This window comes from Conger conger, chromosome 14 (assembly GCF_963514075.1).
Source record: "Conger conger chromosome 14, fConCon1.1, whole genome shotgun sequence".
In the NCBI taxonomy this organism is placed as follows: Eukaryota; Metazoa; Chordata; class Actinopteri; order Anguilliformes; family Congridae; genus Conger; species Conger conger.
Window position 1 is genome coordinate 25,994,352 of NC_083773.1, and position 19,330 is coordinate 26,013,681.

Here is a 19,330-nt window from a genome sequence, read left to right on the forward strand (position 1 = left end):
TTCCAAGATGGCCGCGTTGTTTTTGTTCAGTAGTACGGTGCACCGCTAACGAAAAGCGTATGAGGGCGCCACACCTGCACTATCTTCCGTTATGGTTAAACCGCTGAGGTTCCTCCTTATTATTTAAGATATCAATACAATACCTAAATATCTGAAAATAATTGGAAAATGGAAATTATTCTATTCGGCAGTTTTTTTTGTTGGTTTTTTTTAAAAAGCTTTTTGCCTTTTTAAAGAGTCGTTTATTAAATTTGTGTCATTTATCCATGGCAATCGAAACTTGACTGTAGACACTGTTACCCTACCCCAGAAATAAACTCAAAACTTAATAAAATATAATTTAAAAAATGAAAGAAACATAACTTGATATTGAACCCATTACAGTGTCATTATGCTACTGCAATGATCTGGTTTCGAAAAATGGATTTTCTATTCTACTTCACCTTGTCCACACTGAAAACATGAAAGAATTTAACACATACTGTACATGTACTTGATGGAATAAAAAGCAATGTGTTCTGTAGGCTATCAACTTAAAAATTCTTATGATTTGGCCAGGCTGTAGGCTACAAAACCCCTGGCTATTGGTAACGTTAGCCTAATCCTTTAGGTTTTTGATTCATAGATTTAACTTATACGTCTGGCTCACCATTAACAAAGTAATGATGTGACTATCAAAAATCAAGGCTGGCTTTTATCTCCTGTAAAACAATGAGTTGGGAATATAGAGGCTCGAAGTAGATTTATATTTACACTACGGCTACTTTTCATACATTCTTTAAAAACTCCATATTGTGCAGTCTGTAAGTAGCCTATTAGGACAGTGATGGCACATTGGATTTGGAAATTAAAACAACAAATATCAGGTTAAAGTGTATACCATCAGCTTTAATGAATTAATTTGTGGAGAATGCAAGTTGTTAAGACTCAATGCATACTGTTGCCCTGTCAAGAAATAGATGACTTCGAGTGGCCACTTATGTTAGTGCTTTATTGAATTTAATTTGATTTTGCTGATCAAAAGTTTAAGAAAAATTGTTTTTTTAAGCATTTGTCCCCTGGTTAGTAATGCCCAAACTTATACAGCAGTGTTCATCCTGCAATAGCTGGGGTGAAAGTGCACTCTCCTCCAATCCAATTTTTACCTGCTTCCACTGCAGTCCACAAAGCCAGTTTGCACAGCCACAATTCAGAGGAAGCCATTTCATGTGCAGCTTGCACATGAAACTCCCAATCAACTGAGTTGCTAGAGAGCAATGAAATGCAGATCATAGCCCTCCTAAACTCTAGGTTAAACCTGCTGACAATTTGGTGTTTCTCTGTGGAGCTAATGGCCATGGTCAGCATTGGCACAATCAGGATTTAAGCCTGGACCACGAGGCACATCCAGGCACTAGCACTGTGACTCAACAGTAGTAGTGCGTAGGGTGAGCCACACAGCAGGAGGAATGCTTTTAATGACATAAAAACACCACAATCGGTGGCAGCAAGATGTACTTGTAAACAAACCATTTATTGGAAATTAGAGGCACATTAATTTGGAAAGAAATCTGGTCACAGCACCAAAAAGCGGTTCTAGGTTTTCTTCTTCTGCTTTTCAGCTTCTTCCTTTTCCTTCTCAATGTCTGAGACATAGTTTTCAATTTCTTCTTGATCCAAAATCTGAGTATGGAATATAAGCGGATGGCAGTTATGATACATGGGAAATCACTGGCCAAAAATGCTGAAGCAGAACTGGTATCCTTATATCATAAGTAATGATTTTGATGTTTCATCCTGTTAACAACCAATCTGTAGAAGTTTACAATAAGGAACTGTATAAGAAAATATATAATTCATTCTTCCTGGTCCCTGGACCCAGTGTGCACACAATCTTGATGTTTTGATGTTCTAGCCCTATTTCAATTTAGAATTGATATGATATTTTATTTTGATCAAATGAGTGGTTGGAGTTATTTGTGCATAAATAAAATGTCTACATTGACTCTTCCGAATTGTGCCAAAGTTTAATTGTGTGTGTATGTATGCATGTACAGTACCAGTCAATCATTTGGACATACCTTGCCTTTTTCTGCTTTTTCCTGTTAAGGTTTTATTTATTTGTAATCAAACAGTTCATACGTGGTCAAAGTGCATTTTATACAAAGTACTTTTGTATATATTTGTATCACCATGTAGTAATTACAGTACTTTTTATACATAGCCCCGCATTTCAATGTTTGAGACAAATTAACATAATGTTGAATAAAATAGTCATGCTTTGTGTATGGTTGGATATTGCCTGCATGCCATAACTTCCTGATGTCTGCGACCTATCAACAGTCTGGATATTATATTTTGAAGTTGTACAAAAATCTTTTTGCATTTGAATGCATCTCTATGGGAACTGGGCGGTTGACATGTTAATTTGTCTGAAACATTGAAACATTTATTAAACCACGTAAAAAAACATTGTTTAATAAAAGCTGAGAATCTCCACTTTGACCACATATGAATTGTTCGATTACAAGCAGTGGAAATAAAACGGTAATAAAAAAGGGCATGGTGTGTCCAAACCTTTAGATGGTAAAGCAGGGTGGGAATTCATACATTCATACATACCTTCAAAGGCTCATTGCGTTTCATAATGGCCAGCTCAATGTTCTTGCTTCCAGACTGAACCACCTGGAAATAAGTGATGAGCATTGATTTGGTCAGGGTAATGAAAGATGTTTGTATGACTTGTCAATGGGTGGACCCACTTGAATGAATCCTTGTGGACTACAATATATTTACTGTTGTGGAAATGAGAGAAAGAGAATATCACAGGTGCAAAAACACTGTGTAGAGCTAGAAAAAGTGCCAGTACCCATGAGCAAAAATCCCAGTATGGCATATGGGATTTTTGTTCTGGCCCACTGTGAGCACTAATCATGACATAATCATGGCTTATTTGTGACATAAGAAACTATTACTTAAAATGGACAAAATATAGTAATTTATACCGAATTAAATTTTAAGAAAATGTTACTTGAAATTAACGAAATATAGAAATGTATACTGAATTAAATAAAATAAAAGTAAATGTACTGAATAATACATACAATGTATAGCCAAATGTAATAATTGTTGCGATTTTGTTCTTAATGGGAAATATTTAATTCTAAAAAAAACACTACACATCATTAAGAATTAACCAAATGATTCCACAATTATTTTTTTAACCACTGTTCTAAATGGTTCCCAAATTTTTGTGTAATGCCCCCCATGGCATTACATTATTTAACATAAATTAATGAGAAACATTTAGCCAATACAAATCACATTCTCCTCATGTGCAAAGAGGTAATTTACCATTCATACATCACAATAATAGTTTTAACAACCTCAAGCAGAGCTTTGATGACCAGCTTTATGGTGGCTGTGTCTGACTCCATTTCCTCTTCTTTGTAGTTCTTCTCCAGGAACTCCCGCACAGTTTTAGCTGATCTCCCAATGGCATTTGCCTGGCAAACAAAAACACCTACAGTAACTATCTGGTGTAATGTCCCCTTCCTTGGATCCCTTCACTGGAGTTTGACCAAGTTTTTGCATTTCATTTTGTTTCATTTCTATGGCTGTCACTGTAGTATTCAGTTCCAAGACTGATAATAATTAGTTTAATCTACATAATTACATCATAAAATACATCCTTTAACTTTGCCCATCCAATTACACTGATATAATTAGTGTATTGGACATTCTATTGGAATGTATACATTACACCACTACAGTCACACCTGAAACCTTATTTGGCTTGCAAACAACCCAGTAGTTTTTTTGTTTGTTTGTTTGTTTGTTTGTTTGTTTTGTTTAAAAAAAAAAAACTTAAATTCTTAGGCCTACCTTCCAAGCATGATATGTTCCTGAGGGGTCCGTCTGGTAAAGCCTTGGTGATCCGTCAAAGTCAAAGCCCACAATGAGAGAAGAAATTCCAAATGGTCTGCGGCCATTGCTCTGAGTGTACCGCTAGGTAGAGAAAAACAATACATTTAGAAAAAAAAACTGAACATGTTTTGTTTCTCATTCATAATATAAATAACAATTATCACCTGTTTCATGCTGGAAATGTAGCGGGTGACGTATTCAACGGTGACAGGATCTTCTACAGTCAATCTATGACTCTGACACTCCACTCTTGCTCTGTTAATTACAATTCGGGCATCTGCTGTCAGACCTGGGGAGAAAGGGGTTTGAAATGTGTTACCTTGTTCATGAACTGATTGTTCAGGCACAGCTAAAGTTTCACAAACGAATAAGAACCGATCACCAGCACATTGCTCACCTGCAAAGGCCATGAACACATGATCATCAAGCGCGCAGATCTTGCGAACGGTCCTGTCATCTTGGAGTTTGGCCACAGATTTCTTCTCTACACCCAGCACAACGATATTTTTGCCTCTTGCTCCAACCTTTCAGCACAGCATTCAAACAGCTTGGTTAATTGTACATGATGAAAGCTGACTAGCGAAGCAGGAACTGAGATTTGATCGTCTATCAACCTTAGTCTCAACTTAACGTTACATGTTTTGCAGTTAGTAACGTTATAACATTATGTGATTCACTTGTAAGTTGTAGTGTAGATGGAACATGTGATATCAAGTTAGGATGCTGTGTTACCGGCAGCTAAACTTATACAGTAACCATAGCTAACACTAGCTAGCTAGCTAGCTACTATTTAGTAGGATGTAGCTAGTTAGCAAGCCAACGCCACACGGTCTACCATGTGGATGAATTAATGATTTTTTTACTGCAATGTATGTAACTTAAATCACATTAACTATCTAACACTCTAACCGATAAATCTGTGATAGCATGCTAACAGATTGCCATCAAACACGTTGGACATAAAGCTAGACATAAAGTAGCAAGATAACTAGCATGACTCGCACGTCCCTCGAAACTGGCAGTTAACGTTAGCCAAGTCACTACTCACAGATGTTGAACCCTTTTTGACAGCTTCCTGGGCATATTCCACCTGGAACAAGTGACCGTCCGGCGAAAAGACAGTGATAGCGCGGTCGTAACTCATGGTCGTTTAAGAATCCACGTATTTAAAGTTGGCCAACTTTGCTAAGAGAGGAAACTCCTTTGAAAATCAAGAAATACCGAAATCGAAAGTAACGTGAAGCGCAAAACAGCAAAATCATGCCGCAGCGCCTCTTCCGGGAGAACACACTTTTTCATTTGTTTCATTGACAGCACATTTACTGTACGCATGATGTTTTGCGTGCGTGACATAATATTGCACCACTTACGTAGGAGAATGGACGTATCACTTGTTGTGAATGCACGGGGTCCGGACGTTCGAGTTCAATGATCAGTCTCTTGTGTAGTGGGGTTGTACCATGAACTGACAGAGGTATGATATTGTACCTTCACGTAACAACACCATTTAACCGTCACTAAATGCATGACCGGTGAGTCGCAATTTGTTTAATATTACGAGCCGCAAATAGTTTTACTTGATTTTCACCTGAACAGTTACATGTTTTCACATGAATTTAATATTTTTTGGATTAGCCCAAATTATACCTAACTCCCCCCTTTTCAAAGACCTGGAATCTTGTATATGTAGCTAATCGGAGGTATAAAATATTGGAATACAATAATTATATTCTATATATATATTTTTAAAAAAAAGCATACTGATGTCTGTTGCGTTTACTTCGGCTCGCCCTCGAAGTAAAGGAGAGGTGACTCAACAAACGATACAGAAGGTAATTCGATTTATCATGATAATGTTGAGGTTCTTGGTCCAGTTAGTGTGTAGTAATGTGCCAATGGTGTATAACTGCCGAGTAGATGATCAATTAGTAACCTACACGGCGAGGTGATGTAAGCTACAATGAATTATAAATTGGTAAATAAACTGACATAACTCAATGCGTCTGTTGAAACAGTTATTTTAATATTACAATTGCACATCTCTAAACAATGGCATTTTTAACCCTGATTTTTAACCCATTTTTCTTCAATTCTAGACGAGGGAGTATTGCTCTATACAGTACCTCAGTGTTCTTTATTTACAGCAAGTTGCATTTAGAATAGGCCTATGTATTAATAGATTGATTACAACTGTGGAAAGAAAATCTGACTGAGTTTCTACGGAAATCCCTGTCACGAAGAAGCCACTGTAACCGGTCATATAGCCCAGTGATACGCTACACCCATTGCAGAATTAATCTTGGAATTTGCTTGATATGTGAAATTCATTTTTATAAGTGTACATTTATAAAAACGCTAGATTACTAAATTGTAAATTGTTCCCAATAAGACACCACGTTGTTTCATGACAACAATGGGATTGCAGCTGCAACGGTGTGTGCAAAGTGTGCTGGTTTGATATGGGTAATGTTGAGCATCTTTGCTGCTTGACAATAGTGAACGCACAGTAGGTTTTGGGAACGGGCTGTTTATGCGAGAATAAAGACCATTGTTCCTTTTTTTCCTGGATGAAAAACAAGATATGTTGACTTTTCTCTTTTTAATGATGGTTTGACTGAATCCAGAATTTAGTCCATACACTATTGGTTATGTATGGTACCCTACCCCTCTTTTCCCTTCGCTGTTTTTGTGGTTAAGTGCGGCTAAGTGATTATGGCGAAAAAAAGGTGGCTTGATGACATAGGTAACCTAATCAGCGGCGCTGTTTCATATGGGCAACGCTCAAAACAGCCTCCTGCTATCAACCTATGGAGTCTCCGTAAATCAAATGACCCAGATAGTTTTGTAAGGGTAGATATGGAATTGGGTGTACCTATTTCTTTTATGTACTTTTCCAAACTTTTGTAATCATTGTAATATGTTCATCAATCAAGTGATTATTATAATTAGTCGCCTATTCGCCAGGACCTGTAGCCGAATGGAAATTAAATTCTGTTTCAATCGTCAGACTCACTTATATTTAATCTTCTCTCAAAAGATGCTGGATGAAAACCATCACCTTATACAATGTATAATGGACTATCAGAGTAAGGGGAAGACGTCAGAATGCACGCAGTAAGTATAGTGGTCAGCTAGAAAATTAAATATTTGGCTGTAAAGCCCACTGTTCTGTTGTAGGATAGTAGTGTTGGACTTTGCGAATATCATTGCATTGACAAGCATTGAAATATTACCAATCTTGATATTTTACATTTGATATTTTTCAGAAAACTTTGTGGTAGCCCATATGCACTGATTTGAACTGGTTGCCACTGCGCTTCATTTTATTTTTCAGGTATCAGCAAATGCTCCACAGAAACCTGGTTTATCTGGCTACAATAGCGGATTCTAATCAGAACATGCAGTCATTGTTACCCGCTGTAAGTCAGTCGTTTTCCCCGCAGTGCACGTGTATTTGTGGTTCAGAACGGACTAGGGCGTCCTCTGTCGGCCGTTCTTGAGTCTCACTTTAATGTAATAGTTTCAGTTAACGTACGTTACTCGATTAAACTATTATACATTTTGATGTACTCCCGCATCGGTTGTCTCATGCAGTACCTTCATATCCTGCAAATCATCAAATCCCTTCTGAGAAGTATGTATTGGCTGGATTTTAGCCTACAGATTAACTAACTTCTCTTTAGACTATTTAACCATTCCGGGATCCCAAAATCAAAATATTTAATAGCTGTGTAAATACATACACATACATACATGGTTCAACTTTATTTAAGCATTACCCTCAAGCAACCCCAGACATATACAGGGGTCTTTCAGCGAACTTATCGCTGGTTATGGGTATACACTTTGTTGTACGTCGCACTGGATAAGAGCATCTGCCAAATGGCAATAATGTAATGTAATATACATATACAATTGTTTCTGCCTTAATTTGGAGCGATGTGATGATTAGGTGATGACATGTTCAAAACCAACCTACTGCATGTGACTTGATAAAGGAAGCTTTATATGAATCCAGTTTCTGTGGGGGCATTATATCAAGATACACCCAGTGGTTCAACATTAGAAATGGCGGTGATTCCAGGATTCAGGACATATTCTTTGATGTGCTGATAATTGTTTATTTTTTGTAATGTCATGCAGGTGATTGACATGCACTTAGCAGGTGATCTGCTAATGGCAGAGTAGAGTGTGGGAAAAAGTGTAAATCTAACAGTGGGCTGTGAAATGAAGTGGGGGACGTCTGTGACTCAGTGGCTGTAGAACAGTTTCACAGCAGCAAATACAGAGCTTGTGAATAGTATAACTGTCTCCCCTGATTGAGTTCACAAATAGTATTAAAAAGAAGAGAGTGTCATATGACATTGAAAACAAGGGTATATTCAATTTATCACAATATTACACCAATAACATTATATATTGACCATACACTAGTTACATTAGTTACATGTGTTACTCCCCTATTTTAAGCCAATAATAATATAATAATATAGATATATACTTTATTTATGTCTTTAACATTTTTAATCACATTTTAATCAAACAAACTTTAAAAACTTTTTTCATTAGTTTGAAATTGGGTTCATATCTGACCAGTTGGTCATTAGTGTGTGCAAAATATTTTGTTTGCTTGACGGTTAATGTATTAATTTACTGGCTTATTATTTTGTAAAATATTCTGTTTTAAATTCTGCTTTATGTTATAATTTCTTTGCTTATGTTCGGTGTATTAACATGTACGTTTTTAAAGTCTTCCCCTGTTCTCCTCTTTGACAGCCTCCCTCCCAAAGCATGAACATGGGCCCTGGTGGGATGGGTCAGAGCGGGAGTGGCCAATCCCTGCACACCCAGGGCAACCTGAACGATGCCATGGCAACCAGCCTGCCTCCTGCCTCTCTCATGCAAGCGCAGATGAGCAACGGTTGGGCTTGTTTTTCTGTCTCTGTCTCTGTCCTGTCCATGCCTGTCCATCTGTCATGATCCTCGGACGGTTAGTTTCTACCAACCTGACCATCTCCCTGCCCTTTGCTAGCATAACCCCCCCTCCATGTCCATGTCTCTATGCCTAACACTTCTGGCTGGCTGGCCTTCTTCTTGTGCTATGTCATCCAACTTTTATATTCTTGCATGTTGTACATAGAGGCAATGATTACATTTCCGACATAATTAAATGGTTGTCTTTTGTATTTTTTTTCACTGTATTTCTTGCCCACAAAAAAATACAATGCACAAGAATACTTAAGTGTACCATCTGAGACATGTTTTTCACAGACACATTTCTGTTCACAATTCCCCATTTAGATACGCTGCTAAAACACCTAATACACTAATATAATACACTTTAGATACGACAAATACAGTAATATAACAATCCCGACAATAGTAGATGCCAAGGAATGTCTGCTTTCTTGTTAGTTGTGTGTTTTATAGTGACAACAGCCTAATGGCAATAAGGGGTCACAAGGTTTTAGGTCACTAGATTGCCTGTGTTTCAACACTCTTGTGTAACTTGATAACTTCATTGTTTATTTGCCATTAAAAAAATCTATTGTGTGTATATGTGTGTGCGTGTGTGTATGTATGTGCGTGTGTGTGTTTGTGTGAGTGTGTGCGTATGCATGTGTGTGTGTGTTTGTTTATGAGTGTGTGCATATGCGTGTGTGTGTGTGTGTGTGTGTGCTTGTGTGTGAGTGTGTGGGTATGTGCATTTGTATGTGTGTGTGTGTGAGTGTGTGGGTGTGTGTGTTTGTTTGTTTATCAGGCCCCACCCACTCAACCATGCAGTCGCCAGGACAAACCCCTCTGCCCCCCACGTCTGTGAGCATGCCAGCCAGCAGCCACGGATCAGCAGTGGGGTACAGCCACTCAGTCGCCCCCTCACAGGGTGTGCAGGTTCAAAGCCAGGGCCAGAACACAGGCAGCTATGTCTCCCGCGGCAACATGGGAATTCAACCTAATCAAGGTGAGAGCGCAGAGTACACATTGTGGTTGCAACTGTACTTCACCAGGGAACAGGGTTAGCGGTAAGACACCTGCCTGTAATCAGACAGTTAATCTGCTTTTGACAGCATGGCACCATATGTGCATGACTTGGAACAGGTTTTTCTTGTACGAGATTTTTATCTCAAGGAGACAATGAAGGATAAAAAAATATATATATCAGAGATGTTCAGAAGTCATAAAATGCAAGTCCAAGTCAAGTCTCAAGTCTCTGAGCTAGAATCCGAGTCAAGTCTCAAGTCTCCAGAATGGTGCAGCCTAAACAACAGTATGGCTATAGAAATTCATCACTATTCCTATGCTAATTGAAAGTATAGAAACTAGAAGTGTAGAAGACATATTTTGTATATGTATACATTTTGTATACAAGTGTGTGACAACTGAAGAAGCAGTATTGTCAGGGGCACAGAAGAAGATAGTGATTATTTCATTTATTTATTCATATATCATTGAACTACCAGGCCTGAGCCAACATTTTGGCAAAGCCTCTCTCAAGATGGCTGGAGAAAGGCTGGCCAAAACCTAAGGTCTGGTGTGGTAGGTAATTGATATATCAATAAATAAGATAAAATAAATAACCATTCTATTTTTTAAGAACTCTGTGTGACTCATGTGACATAATGTAAGCATTACCATGCGCTGTAATATAAGATTATAGTCAATAACAAAATATGGGCCCGTTACATGGACACTGATTAAGATTAATCCTGGACTAAATGCAGCTTTGTATGGATAATCTCCAATTAAATTTAGTCTAGGGCTAGGCTTAATCTGCATCTGTGACTCAAGAATAATAATGATAACTTTATTTGTAATCAAAGTTGCACAGTGTTTAAATTTGGATCACGTTGCAGTATTGGTTTATTAATATACTCATATTTTTTTATTTTTAAATGAAAGGTAACTGTTAAGCATTTACTTTAGTCATTTAAAAAAATCAAATGAGGCTAGATATTGTTTTTGCAAGAAATCGGGAGCTAAGATTACATCTACAGTATGCAATATAAACCTTGAATCCTAAGGAATGCCAATGCACTATTGCATAGTAAAATTATAAATCATTTCAAAACCGCATGCAACTACAGTACTTGCCAAACTCTGGTTCTACGGTAGCTTTTAATGTTAGCGTTAATTACAAACAAATTGCACTATATAAATTAAGTAGATTACGTTTGATGATATGTCACTTGAAGTGGCTTGTCAGCTTTAAATAGAGGCGGCTGAAATCTTGCCAAGTCAGCCTTTTCATTCATTTTGCATGCTTAATATGCATGTAATTTATCTAAATAATCCATTCATCTATCACACCTGTCTCCTCTGTTGACAACACTTCAGTGTCTATACTATACTTCTTAATGCCTTACAGAAAGGAGATGGATATAACTATTAATAGATACAACTATATTGCTGTAACCTCGAGAATTAGCTTGAATGCAAAACTTATTGGCATGAAGTTCATGTTTTTGTCATTAATTTCCCACAATGCTGTAGTCAATATGATACACCAGCCAGGTGGGGTGTCCCATTACCCCTCGGCACAAGCTGGGAGCCAGCACTACCAGGGGCCCCAGACCATTGGCCTGATGGGACAGGGCAACCAAGGCAACAGCATGATGACACAGAGAGCCGTGGGATCCTACCGTCCCTCACAGCAAGGTGAGAGATGGGTTCTTCTTCAGGGATATCAGAGTGTGATCCTGTCAGAACGCAGGACAGTAAGGCAGCTGCCCATTCGGGAGTGGGAAAAGGAAGTGGAAGTGAAGCCAGATTTAGAATTAGCCAAAACTGGACAACCAACATGCACAGCTGGAAGCTAAGGAGGTGGGGACTGTCAGGACTGATGGCAGACCCGCAGGGGGGTTTGGTTGCTATCGCTATCAGAACCTTTTGCGGACGGGGGGGAAGGTAGCTATTGGAACACCCATGCACTGGGAGGTGACTGAGATGTGAATTCTTTGCAATCTAACATTACATTTCTGTCAGTAAATTACTCACATTGAACACCTTGTACAAATACTTAGAAAACATTCTGTTTGAAAAGCAGGCATCTGGCAACTCTGCTTTAACCAGTGCTTACTGTGTAAATCTAAAACAGATCACATTCTCTGCCATTCAGTAGTGTTGGTGCACAGTTGAAATTGAGATTGTGATCTGGATCTGTGTGTTGTAAAAACATGGTGTTGGGTAGTGAATTGTCTGGAATGGACAGCCAAATTTTGCAGGTTGGGAGGCCAAATCTCAGGTATAAAAAAATGTATAAAAGAAAATAAATATAACAAGTAGGTCTTCCTAGGGACAGGCAAGGCAAGGTGGCAAGACCTATGTTGAGGAATATCTTGTCTGGTTAGCCATATTCATCTTGTGACTTCACCTAAACACTAGCATGTGTAGTTTCACTTATCAGAACAGGTGAGCATAGAGTCACCTACTGTATGTGTAGTTAGGTGAAGCATCATACCTTTGTCACGGTCAGTGTAAAGTCACCTGTTTGTACAGTTGATAATAGTGTTACCTTGCACAAGTCGGTACAAGCTTTCCTCTGTTTTTAAGTGTTTGGATACAATTGATTATTGTCTGTTCTTTCATGTGAACAGTGATTTGTGATGAAAGGCAGAAAAACAGAAATGCAGAGGTTTCAAATGAGCCTGGTTAAAATGTGAGAAAATCCTGGGGCAACTGGGCAGCTCACTGAGTAAGCGCGTCGCTTGTGGCGGATGAGTGCACTTCACGGCCTCAGGTCCAATCGGACCCAGCATGACTGTGGCTGGCAGCCCAAAGGATCGGTGGGGATATCGGTGTTAATAGCTCCAGCGACTCCAATTGGCTGTCCGTGCGCCTGTGTATTGCTCTCTGCTTGCGTATAATTGGGTGAGAAGAAGCAGCTGGCTGACGCCGTGTCTCAGTGGAGAAACACATGGTTGGGTGTCATGCTGTTCAGCTGGGAGCAGGGGGCGCATGTGAGCATGCTTGTACGTTGTTGGCAAATTGGACACTACAAACTTGAGTGGGATTGGAGATGCCAAATTAAAAAAGAAAGAAAATTCTGAATAAAGAATCCTGGTAATCCTAGTGATAGGTACAGGACGATCTCAGGAGTTTCTGCACACCATGCTATAAATTTCAGAGGCACATTTAGTGAAATATATTTTAATAGAGATTTTATTATGAGCGATTCATAATTGATTCCTCATTCAATTATCCAACTTCTGATAATTTGATTTACAGGGAATAAGGGCACTTATGGAAGTGTTAGCCAACCATGGAAGTAATTACTTTTATGTCATCCTCAGCAAGCAGGCTTTATCCCATGAACTATACTATTACAGAACATTTCAAAATTAATTAGCAGCGGTATCAAAATAAATGGATAGCTAAGCATGGCTGTAGAGAAATATTTACATTATTATTAACTTAAAAAATGGATTCATTTTGAAAACATCTCTGCAGCCTGTACAGACTTCTGATTCCCATTTTGGGAGTGCACATGAACTCACACACACCCTGCACACAGTAGTCCCGGCATTGGGACTTCAGGTCAGGTGATTAACCGACTCTGGTGTGGCCTGTCTTTCAGGGTCTGCACCGCAGTATACTGGAACGGACGAGTTCTACGGCGAGCAGTTTGGACATGCTCAAAACTCTGGTGAGCAGTTATCTAGCAGTATTATCCATTACATTACATTAATGCCATTTGGCAGACGCTCTTATCCAGAGCAATGTACAGTTGATTAGATTAAGTAGGAGACAATCGTCCCATGGAGCAATGCAGGGTTAAGGGCCCTGTGCGGATTTTATTGTGGCAACACCGGGGATCGAACCACCGACCTTGCAGGTCCCAGTCATTTACCTTAACCACTACGCTACAGGCCACCCTATCCTGATGGTACTGTGGCCTACCTGTAGCTGTTTGTGTTCAGTCCAGCACTTACAGTACGGAAATCTGTCTGTTTGAATCACTGAGATTGATTCAAAACTCAACAAGCCCCTTTAACTGTACTGGTGTGCAGAAATCTCAGAAATTTTTGTGCAGTTGTAGTACATAACATAAAGAGATGAGATATGGTTCTTAGTTTGTATGTGTGTGGATGTACATACTGTATATTGACTGTATGTACATACAGTATTTGTTATTATATGCATGTATGTCTGTACATGTACCGGTACATGTGAGTGTTGCATGTGACTCTACTGTCCGTGTGTGTGTGTGTGTGTGTGTGTGTGTGTGTGTGTGTATTTGCCTCTAAGCGACAGGCTCTCTTGGTCTCAGCAGGTCATGGAGAATACCCATACCCACAGCCCTCCTACACAGAGTCCAGCTATGAGAGGACATTTGATGAGTCCTCACAGCACTACTATGAAGGAGGTACAGACTGCTTTATGGAGAGAGTCCGGTGTACTGTGGGATAAACAGCACTACAACCTGACTTCAGAAATCCTCAAGCATTATACTGAATTATCCACAAGGGGGCAATATGGAGCAATGAGGTCATATTTTTTACTGGCATTGAAGGTTCAGATGAGGCAGTGTGTTGGGAACGGAATCAATAGTAGAGTCTCAAATATCAAGAAAACTAATGTAAGCCAGCCAATAGTTTTTACAACAGCAAACAATATGTCAAGTTCACGCTATTACAAAGTAATTACAGATTGTGTATTATGTAGACTTGGGAAATATGTGTTGGCTCCAGGTCCTAGATTTTAACTGTTTTTCTTTGTCATGTCTTCTCAGGAAATAATGCACAGTACAGCCAACAGCAAGCCTCCTACCAGCAGGGCTCCAGCCAACAGCAGCCCTTCAGCCAGCAGCAATACCCCACACAGCAGAGCTACACTGGGCAGCAACAGGCCTATGGTAAGGGCATGCACACAGCAGTACATATACAGGACATATACACAACACAGCTATGCTAAGGATACACACAGCACAGCTATGCTAAGGACATTTACAAAACACAGCTATGCTAAGGATACACACAGCACAGCTATGCTAAGGACATTTACACAACACAGCTATGAATTATTATAAATTATGATACATTTTTATAGATATTTGACACACCTTTCAGGACCCTCAGTGTCTCCTAATAAAATGAGAAAAGATAAAACAAGAACAATATGTACATAGCCATCGTAAAATGAGAACGTAAGGGCAGAGACATTATTGGTGATTGTATTGTACCTCCAGGACCAGGGCAGGGGTCTTCCTCCCAGTACTCCAGCTACCAGCAGGGCCAGGGTCAGCAGTACAGTGCGTACCGCGCTGGGCAGCCTGGGGCCAGCGCCCAGGCTCAGCGGCCGTACACATACGAGCAGGTACTCCCCCCCTCACAACATGACAACGGGCCATTCCATGCCAACTCCTGGAGCACCTCTTGGATTTCTCTCTTTTTTTTAGTTTTAGAGATATGACCGCCCTAAATTGGTCCCTGGTGAAAAAACTCTCCAAAACGAATGAGATGCACGTTTTCTGACATGAGATATGAATCCAAGCTCCTGGAGTTGGCATAGAATGTCCCAAATTAATTCTGAAGCACATCACTAATCTTTTTACAATGACTGCTGGCTGACAGCTTGTATGATGACTATATGGGCTGGAATCTCCTTTGGGTAGTTGTTTGGATGTAGTGACATATTACAGGTTGTCCTGTTGCTACTTGCTCATTACCTGTTTTCCTGTCATCACTGTAACTGTTATTTCCTGTCACCCTCAAGAGAAACCTGGAATTATTCTGAGATCTATCGAATACAAATCAATGGTATTATTATTGTGGTGCATGTTTTGATCCTACTCAGATGTTACAGATCTTAAAATGTATTCATTTTATATACAGTACACAGGTACTTATCTGATAAAACAATCTGATAACATTCTCAACTGTTCTCAACAGGGTCAGTATGGAAACTACCAGCCGTAGGACACCTTCAGCTCTACAGTGGTTCTGCCACAAGCACTTTTACTTGTAATTTATATAATAAAAAAAAGATGTAATTGAAGATGTAATTGAGGCTGTGGGTGGAGAGAGGTTTTCTGTAATAAGACTGTGTTTGTACATTTGTGGAAATAAGTTGTATAACAACTGGTCCAGATGAGAAGGCTGTACAGTACATTCAGAATTATTTTATTTATTTATTTGTAGCTTCTTTTTGTAAATAACATTTTAAGACTGTTTTATAGTTTGTATTGTAATGAACTAAAATCTCATCCCCCTTTTTTGGAACTCTTTATTGCTAGCAAATATTATTGCACTGTCATAAGTACATACCTGTTTTAGGTAGGGAGTGGTTTTGTGGTTTTGTGATTTATGCCACACTACTACGGGATTATCTTATTCTCTTGACAGCAAACAAATAAATAAATAAATAAATATATATATATAAGGACTGTGCTGAAAGGTGAAACAGCCTGTAGCCTTACAGCTGAAGGATCTGCCATTCCAATGCACTGAAACAGATTTACACTGCCAAGGTGTCCCTGAGGGGCTGCAACAGCAAACGCAGTATAACCAGTTTCAAACCAGTTCCATTCTAACCAATTACTGTGTCTTTGAATATAATAATATATGTCACACAGATGGGTGTTCAGTATGTTTTTTTGAATGGCAAGTGAAAAGGGTATGCTGTTGGAGGAATCCACGAATCAAGCAAATTTTGTGTATTTAGTGCTAGTGTCCCCAACAGCTCATCCCAGAGATTGCAAAATGTTAATGTTGGTGATGGCTGGTAATTAAAGGGAAGTTTATATGTGGTCCTGATTAATTAAAAACAACAAAGTTTTTATACGTAGAACCTATATAAGGCCTTATTCTGGGGGCATGAGGGGGCCATTTTATTGTGTGTGTGCAAGGGCAGGTAATATTTGAAGGGGGTTTCTATGTAATATGGTGATATTTGATGGAACTTCACCCACAACATTTGCCTTACTGTATATTTTTCTGACACTGTACAGTTTTGTGTCTATTGTCTTTCATTTCTTTAACAAATATACCGTATATGTTTGAAAATCAATGTTGCCAAATGCTGGTATTTACAATTGAATAATACAGTGATGATAAATGAAATAATGATTCACTAAATTAATATCTCCCTAATATCTCTTGAAGCAGATTTTGTGAAAATAACAAGGGGGCATTAAGTTAATTAATTAGTAACATTACACAAAGCTATGCTAAGGCTATGCATACATAATAATTGCACAAAAAGGGCAATGTTTATCATCATGTGGATGTTGCATAAGGAGACAAAGCAAATGTAGGGACTGGCTGTCAGACAGCTGTTAATGTTACACTTTTATGTGACAATCATACACTTCTGTACAGCACACTGTGTATATGAATAACTTTGGCTCGGCCTTTAAAGTTGTTCATATTGTAGAAAAACATTATTCATGTTAAATACTCATGTAAAATAAGAATTATTCATTACTTAAATACAAATGTTAAACATGGGAAATTTATTGGACTTGATTGACTGCATGATGCATATTGTATATTGCCCACTTAATGTTAATGTTTACTATGAAAGTAAAGTAATGAAGGTCTAGCATTCTCTATTGTATTATATACAGCATCTTGCCTGTCTGTAGATGCCTGCTGAAATCCTCTTTCCACACACAAGTGCCAGAATGAGCCAATACAGGACAATCTGCACATTTTAAAGTATAGTATATAGATTATATTAGATTAGATCTAATATATGTATGATGGAACTGTACCTTACAAGAGAAGTGTTAAACAGGTCAAGATGATTTTTGGCCAATGGTTCTTCTGCCGATACTTACAATTCTTGACAGCAATAATAGTAAGAAAATTTACTAGAGAATTGAAAATACTCAAAACTATAGTTGAAATATGAAGATAAAGACCTATCTAGTGGAAATGGGCATACCTCAAATTTCTTGAATTAATGAGATAATTCCTTGAATTTATTATTATTAATTAATGTATATTAATTAATTGCATTCCAAAACCAAATGCTGCACTTCCGAATAAAGTATTTGTCACACAGTATACTGCATGTGACTCATCTCTTAAAAAACAGGTCTGGACCATAACTTTGTTTCTTTGAATTGATTGTATTCTATGTGAGAATTAAAGTAATAATCCACAGCATCACAGGAAATATTCAAAGATGACATTACCTGAAGTTATTCTATTTTGAAAAAGTACATTGCAGTACCTTAACTTGGAGGAATGTATGTTTGCCATACTGTCTATAATATAATATATAAAAGTAATACTATAATACACAATAATAATTTTACTTTTATAATGTTTTTCCCACGCTCAAAAGCACACAGCTCAAATGTGATATATAACAAATTGTAATTTAACGTGTGACCTGGGGCAGTGCCTTGCCCACTTCTTTGAACCCTTGGATATGTTCCTAGAACATTCTGTCAAGTTTGTGTCAGTTTCTGCACCCATGAATATGTAAAAGGCATGTGTTGAAACTTGAAAGCATAAACAGATACTTTTTCATATCGTAATATTACGTCTACTCGGGTCAACAAATTAACAGCTCCAGAATTATTTGCAGCCTTTATAAAGATTCACAAGAATACTGTAGAAAACAGCACCATTGCTCATTACATTATGCGGTTATGTGGGAAATATTGTACTTTAATTATAGTCAATTGAAATCAAGTAAAACAACACATTTTGGATAATCTGGTGCCTTTGTGATTTGTCGTGGTACAGCCCCCTCTTATAAGGATAGCGGGGCTAAGAATTTTACTACAATGTTTGAAAATGCTGTAAAGCACATTTAAAGGGACCTTGAACCATTCATCAATGCAGAACCTTTCAAAATCCTTATTTGCACGTATGGACAGCCCTCTTCAATTCTGAGAATAGGTTTTGATAGGATTTTTTTCCAGAGACCTATTTTCACATGTATGTCTGTATTCTGTTGATTTCTAAGTTTGGGTCATTGTCTCTCAGGAAGGTAGCCATGTCTCAGCAAGCATTTCCCTTTAGATTTTTCCAAGCTGTGATTTTACCAAACTGGCACCAAAACAGCCCCAATGCATCTTGATCCAGATTCATTGATCCTTGATCATTTGATGGTAGATACGAGGTGTTTTTCCTTGTATGCATTCTTCTCTTGTCACCAAACATTCCAATGGTGTACAGTACATGGCCAAAACTATACATGTTCCTCTCATCCAGACACTTAAATTTCGGCAGCTCTCTGTAAGTGACTACTTGGTGCAACCATTCTGAAGAGGCTGTTAGCATGGAGGTGATGTATTATAATCGATTTTGAGACTTGGTAACCCCAAAATGCAACTAAACTCTGCTGTTCTTGAACTGTAATCCTGGAGTTTTTTCCTGGCTGTATTTGGGAACAACATGCATTTGCATCCTCTTCCTAGAACTCCAATGTTTCAGCTGTTTAAAAGTTTCAGATTATTGCCCTTTCCTCT

General features: G+C 38.4%; 2 protein-coding genes across 6 annotated transcripts; one reads left to right on the forward strand and one right to left on the reverse strand.

Annotated features, from left to right (window-relative positions):
• Positions 1–1,494: 1,494 nt before the first annotated feature.
• On the reverse strand, positions 1,495–5,207 carry LOC133109858 (proteasome subunit alpha type-7-like). Its single transcript, XM_061219560.1, has 7 exons — positions 4,955–5,207; positions 4,304–4,430; positions 4,071–4,195; positions 3,865–3,987; positions 3,366–3,485; positions 2,602–2,664; positions 1,495–1,662 (listed from the first exon to the last, which is right to left on the reverse strand). Exons 1-7 carry the CDS (start codon positions 5,048–5,050, stop codon positions 1,576–1,578), a joined length of 741 nt encoding a protein of 246 aa, XP_061075544.1. The 5' UTR covers positions 5,051–5,207; the 3' UTR covers positions 1,495–1,575.
• Positions 5,208–5,614: 407 nt separating this feature from the next.
• On the forward strand, positions 5,615–17,685 carry LOC133110349 (calcium-responsive transactivator-like). Of its 5 annotated transcripts, none has more exons than XM_061220372.1 (11): positions 5,615–5,738; positions 6,944–7,020; positions 7,241–7,325; positions 8,683–8,827; positions 9,668–9,868; positions 11,398–11,562; positions 13,481–13,549; positions 14,174–14,269; positions 14,636–14,758; positions 15,092–15,219; positions 15,795–17,685. In XM_061220372.1, the coding sequence occupies exons 1-11, from the start codon at positions 5,670–5,672 to the stop codon at positions 15,819–15,821; spliced, it is 1,185 nt and encodes a 394-aa protein (XP_061076356.1). In that variant the 5' UTR covers positions 5,615–5,669; the 3' UTR covers positions 15,822–17,685. The 5 variants fall into 5 exon arrangements, with proteins under 5 accessions (XP_061076356.1, XP_061076358.1, XP_061076359.1 ...); XM_061220374.1 differs by having other exon boundaries at positions 14,177–14,269; XM_061220375.1 differs by lacking the exon at positions 13,481–13,549.
• The last annotated feature ends 1,645 nt before the right edge of the window (positions 17,686–19,330 follow it).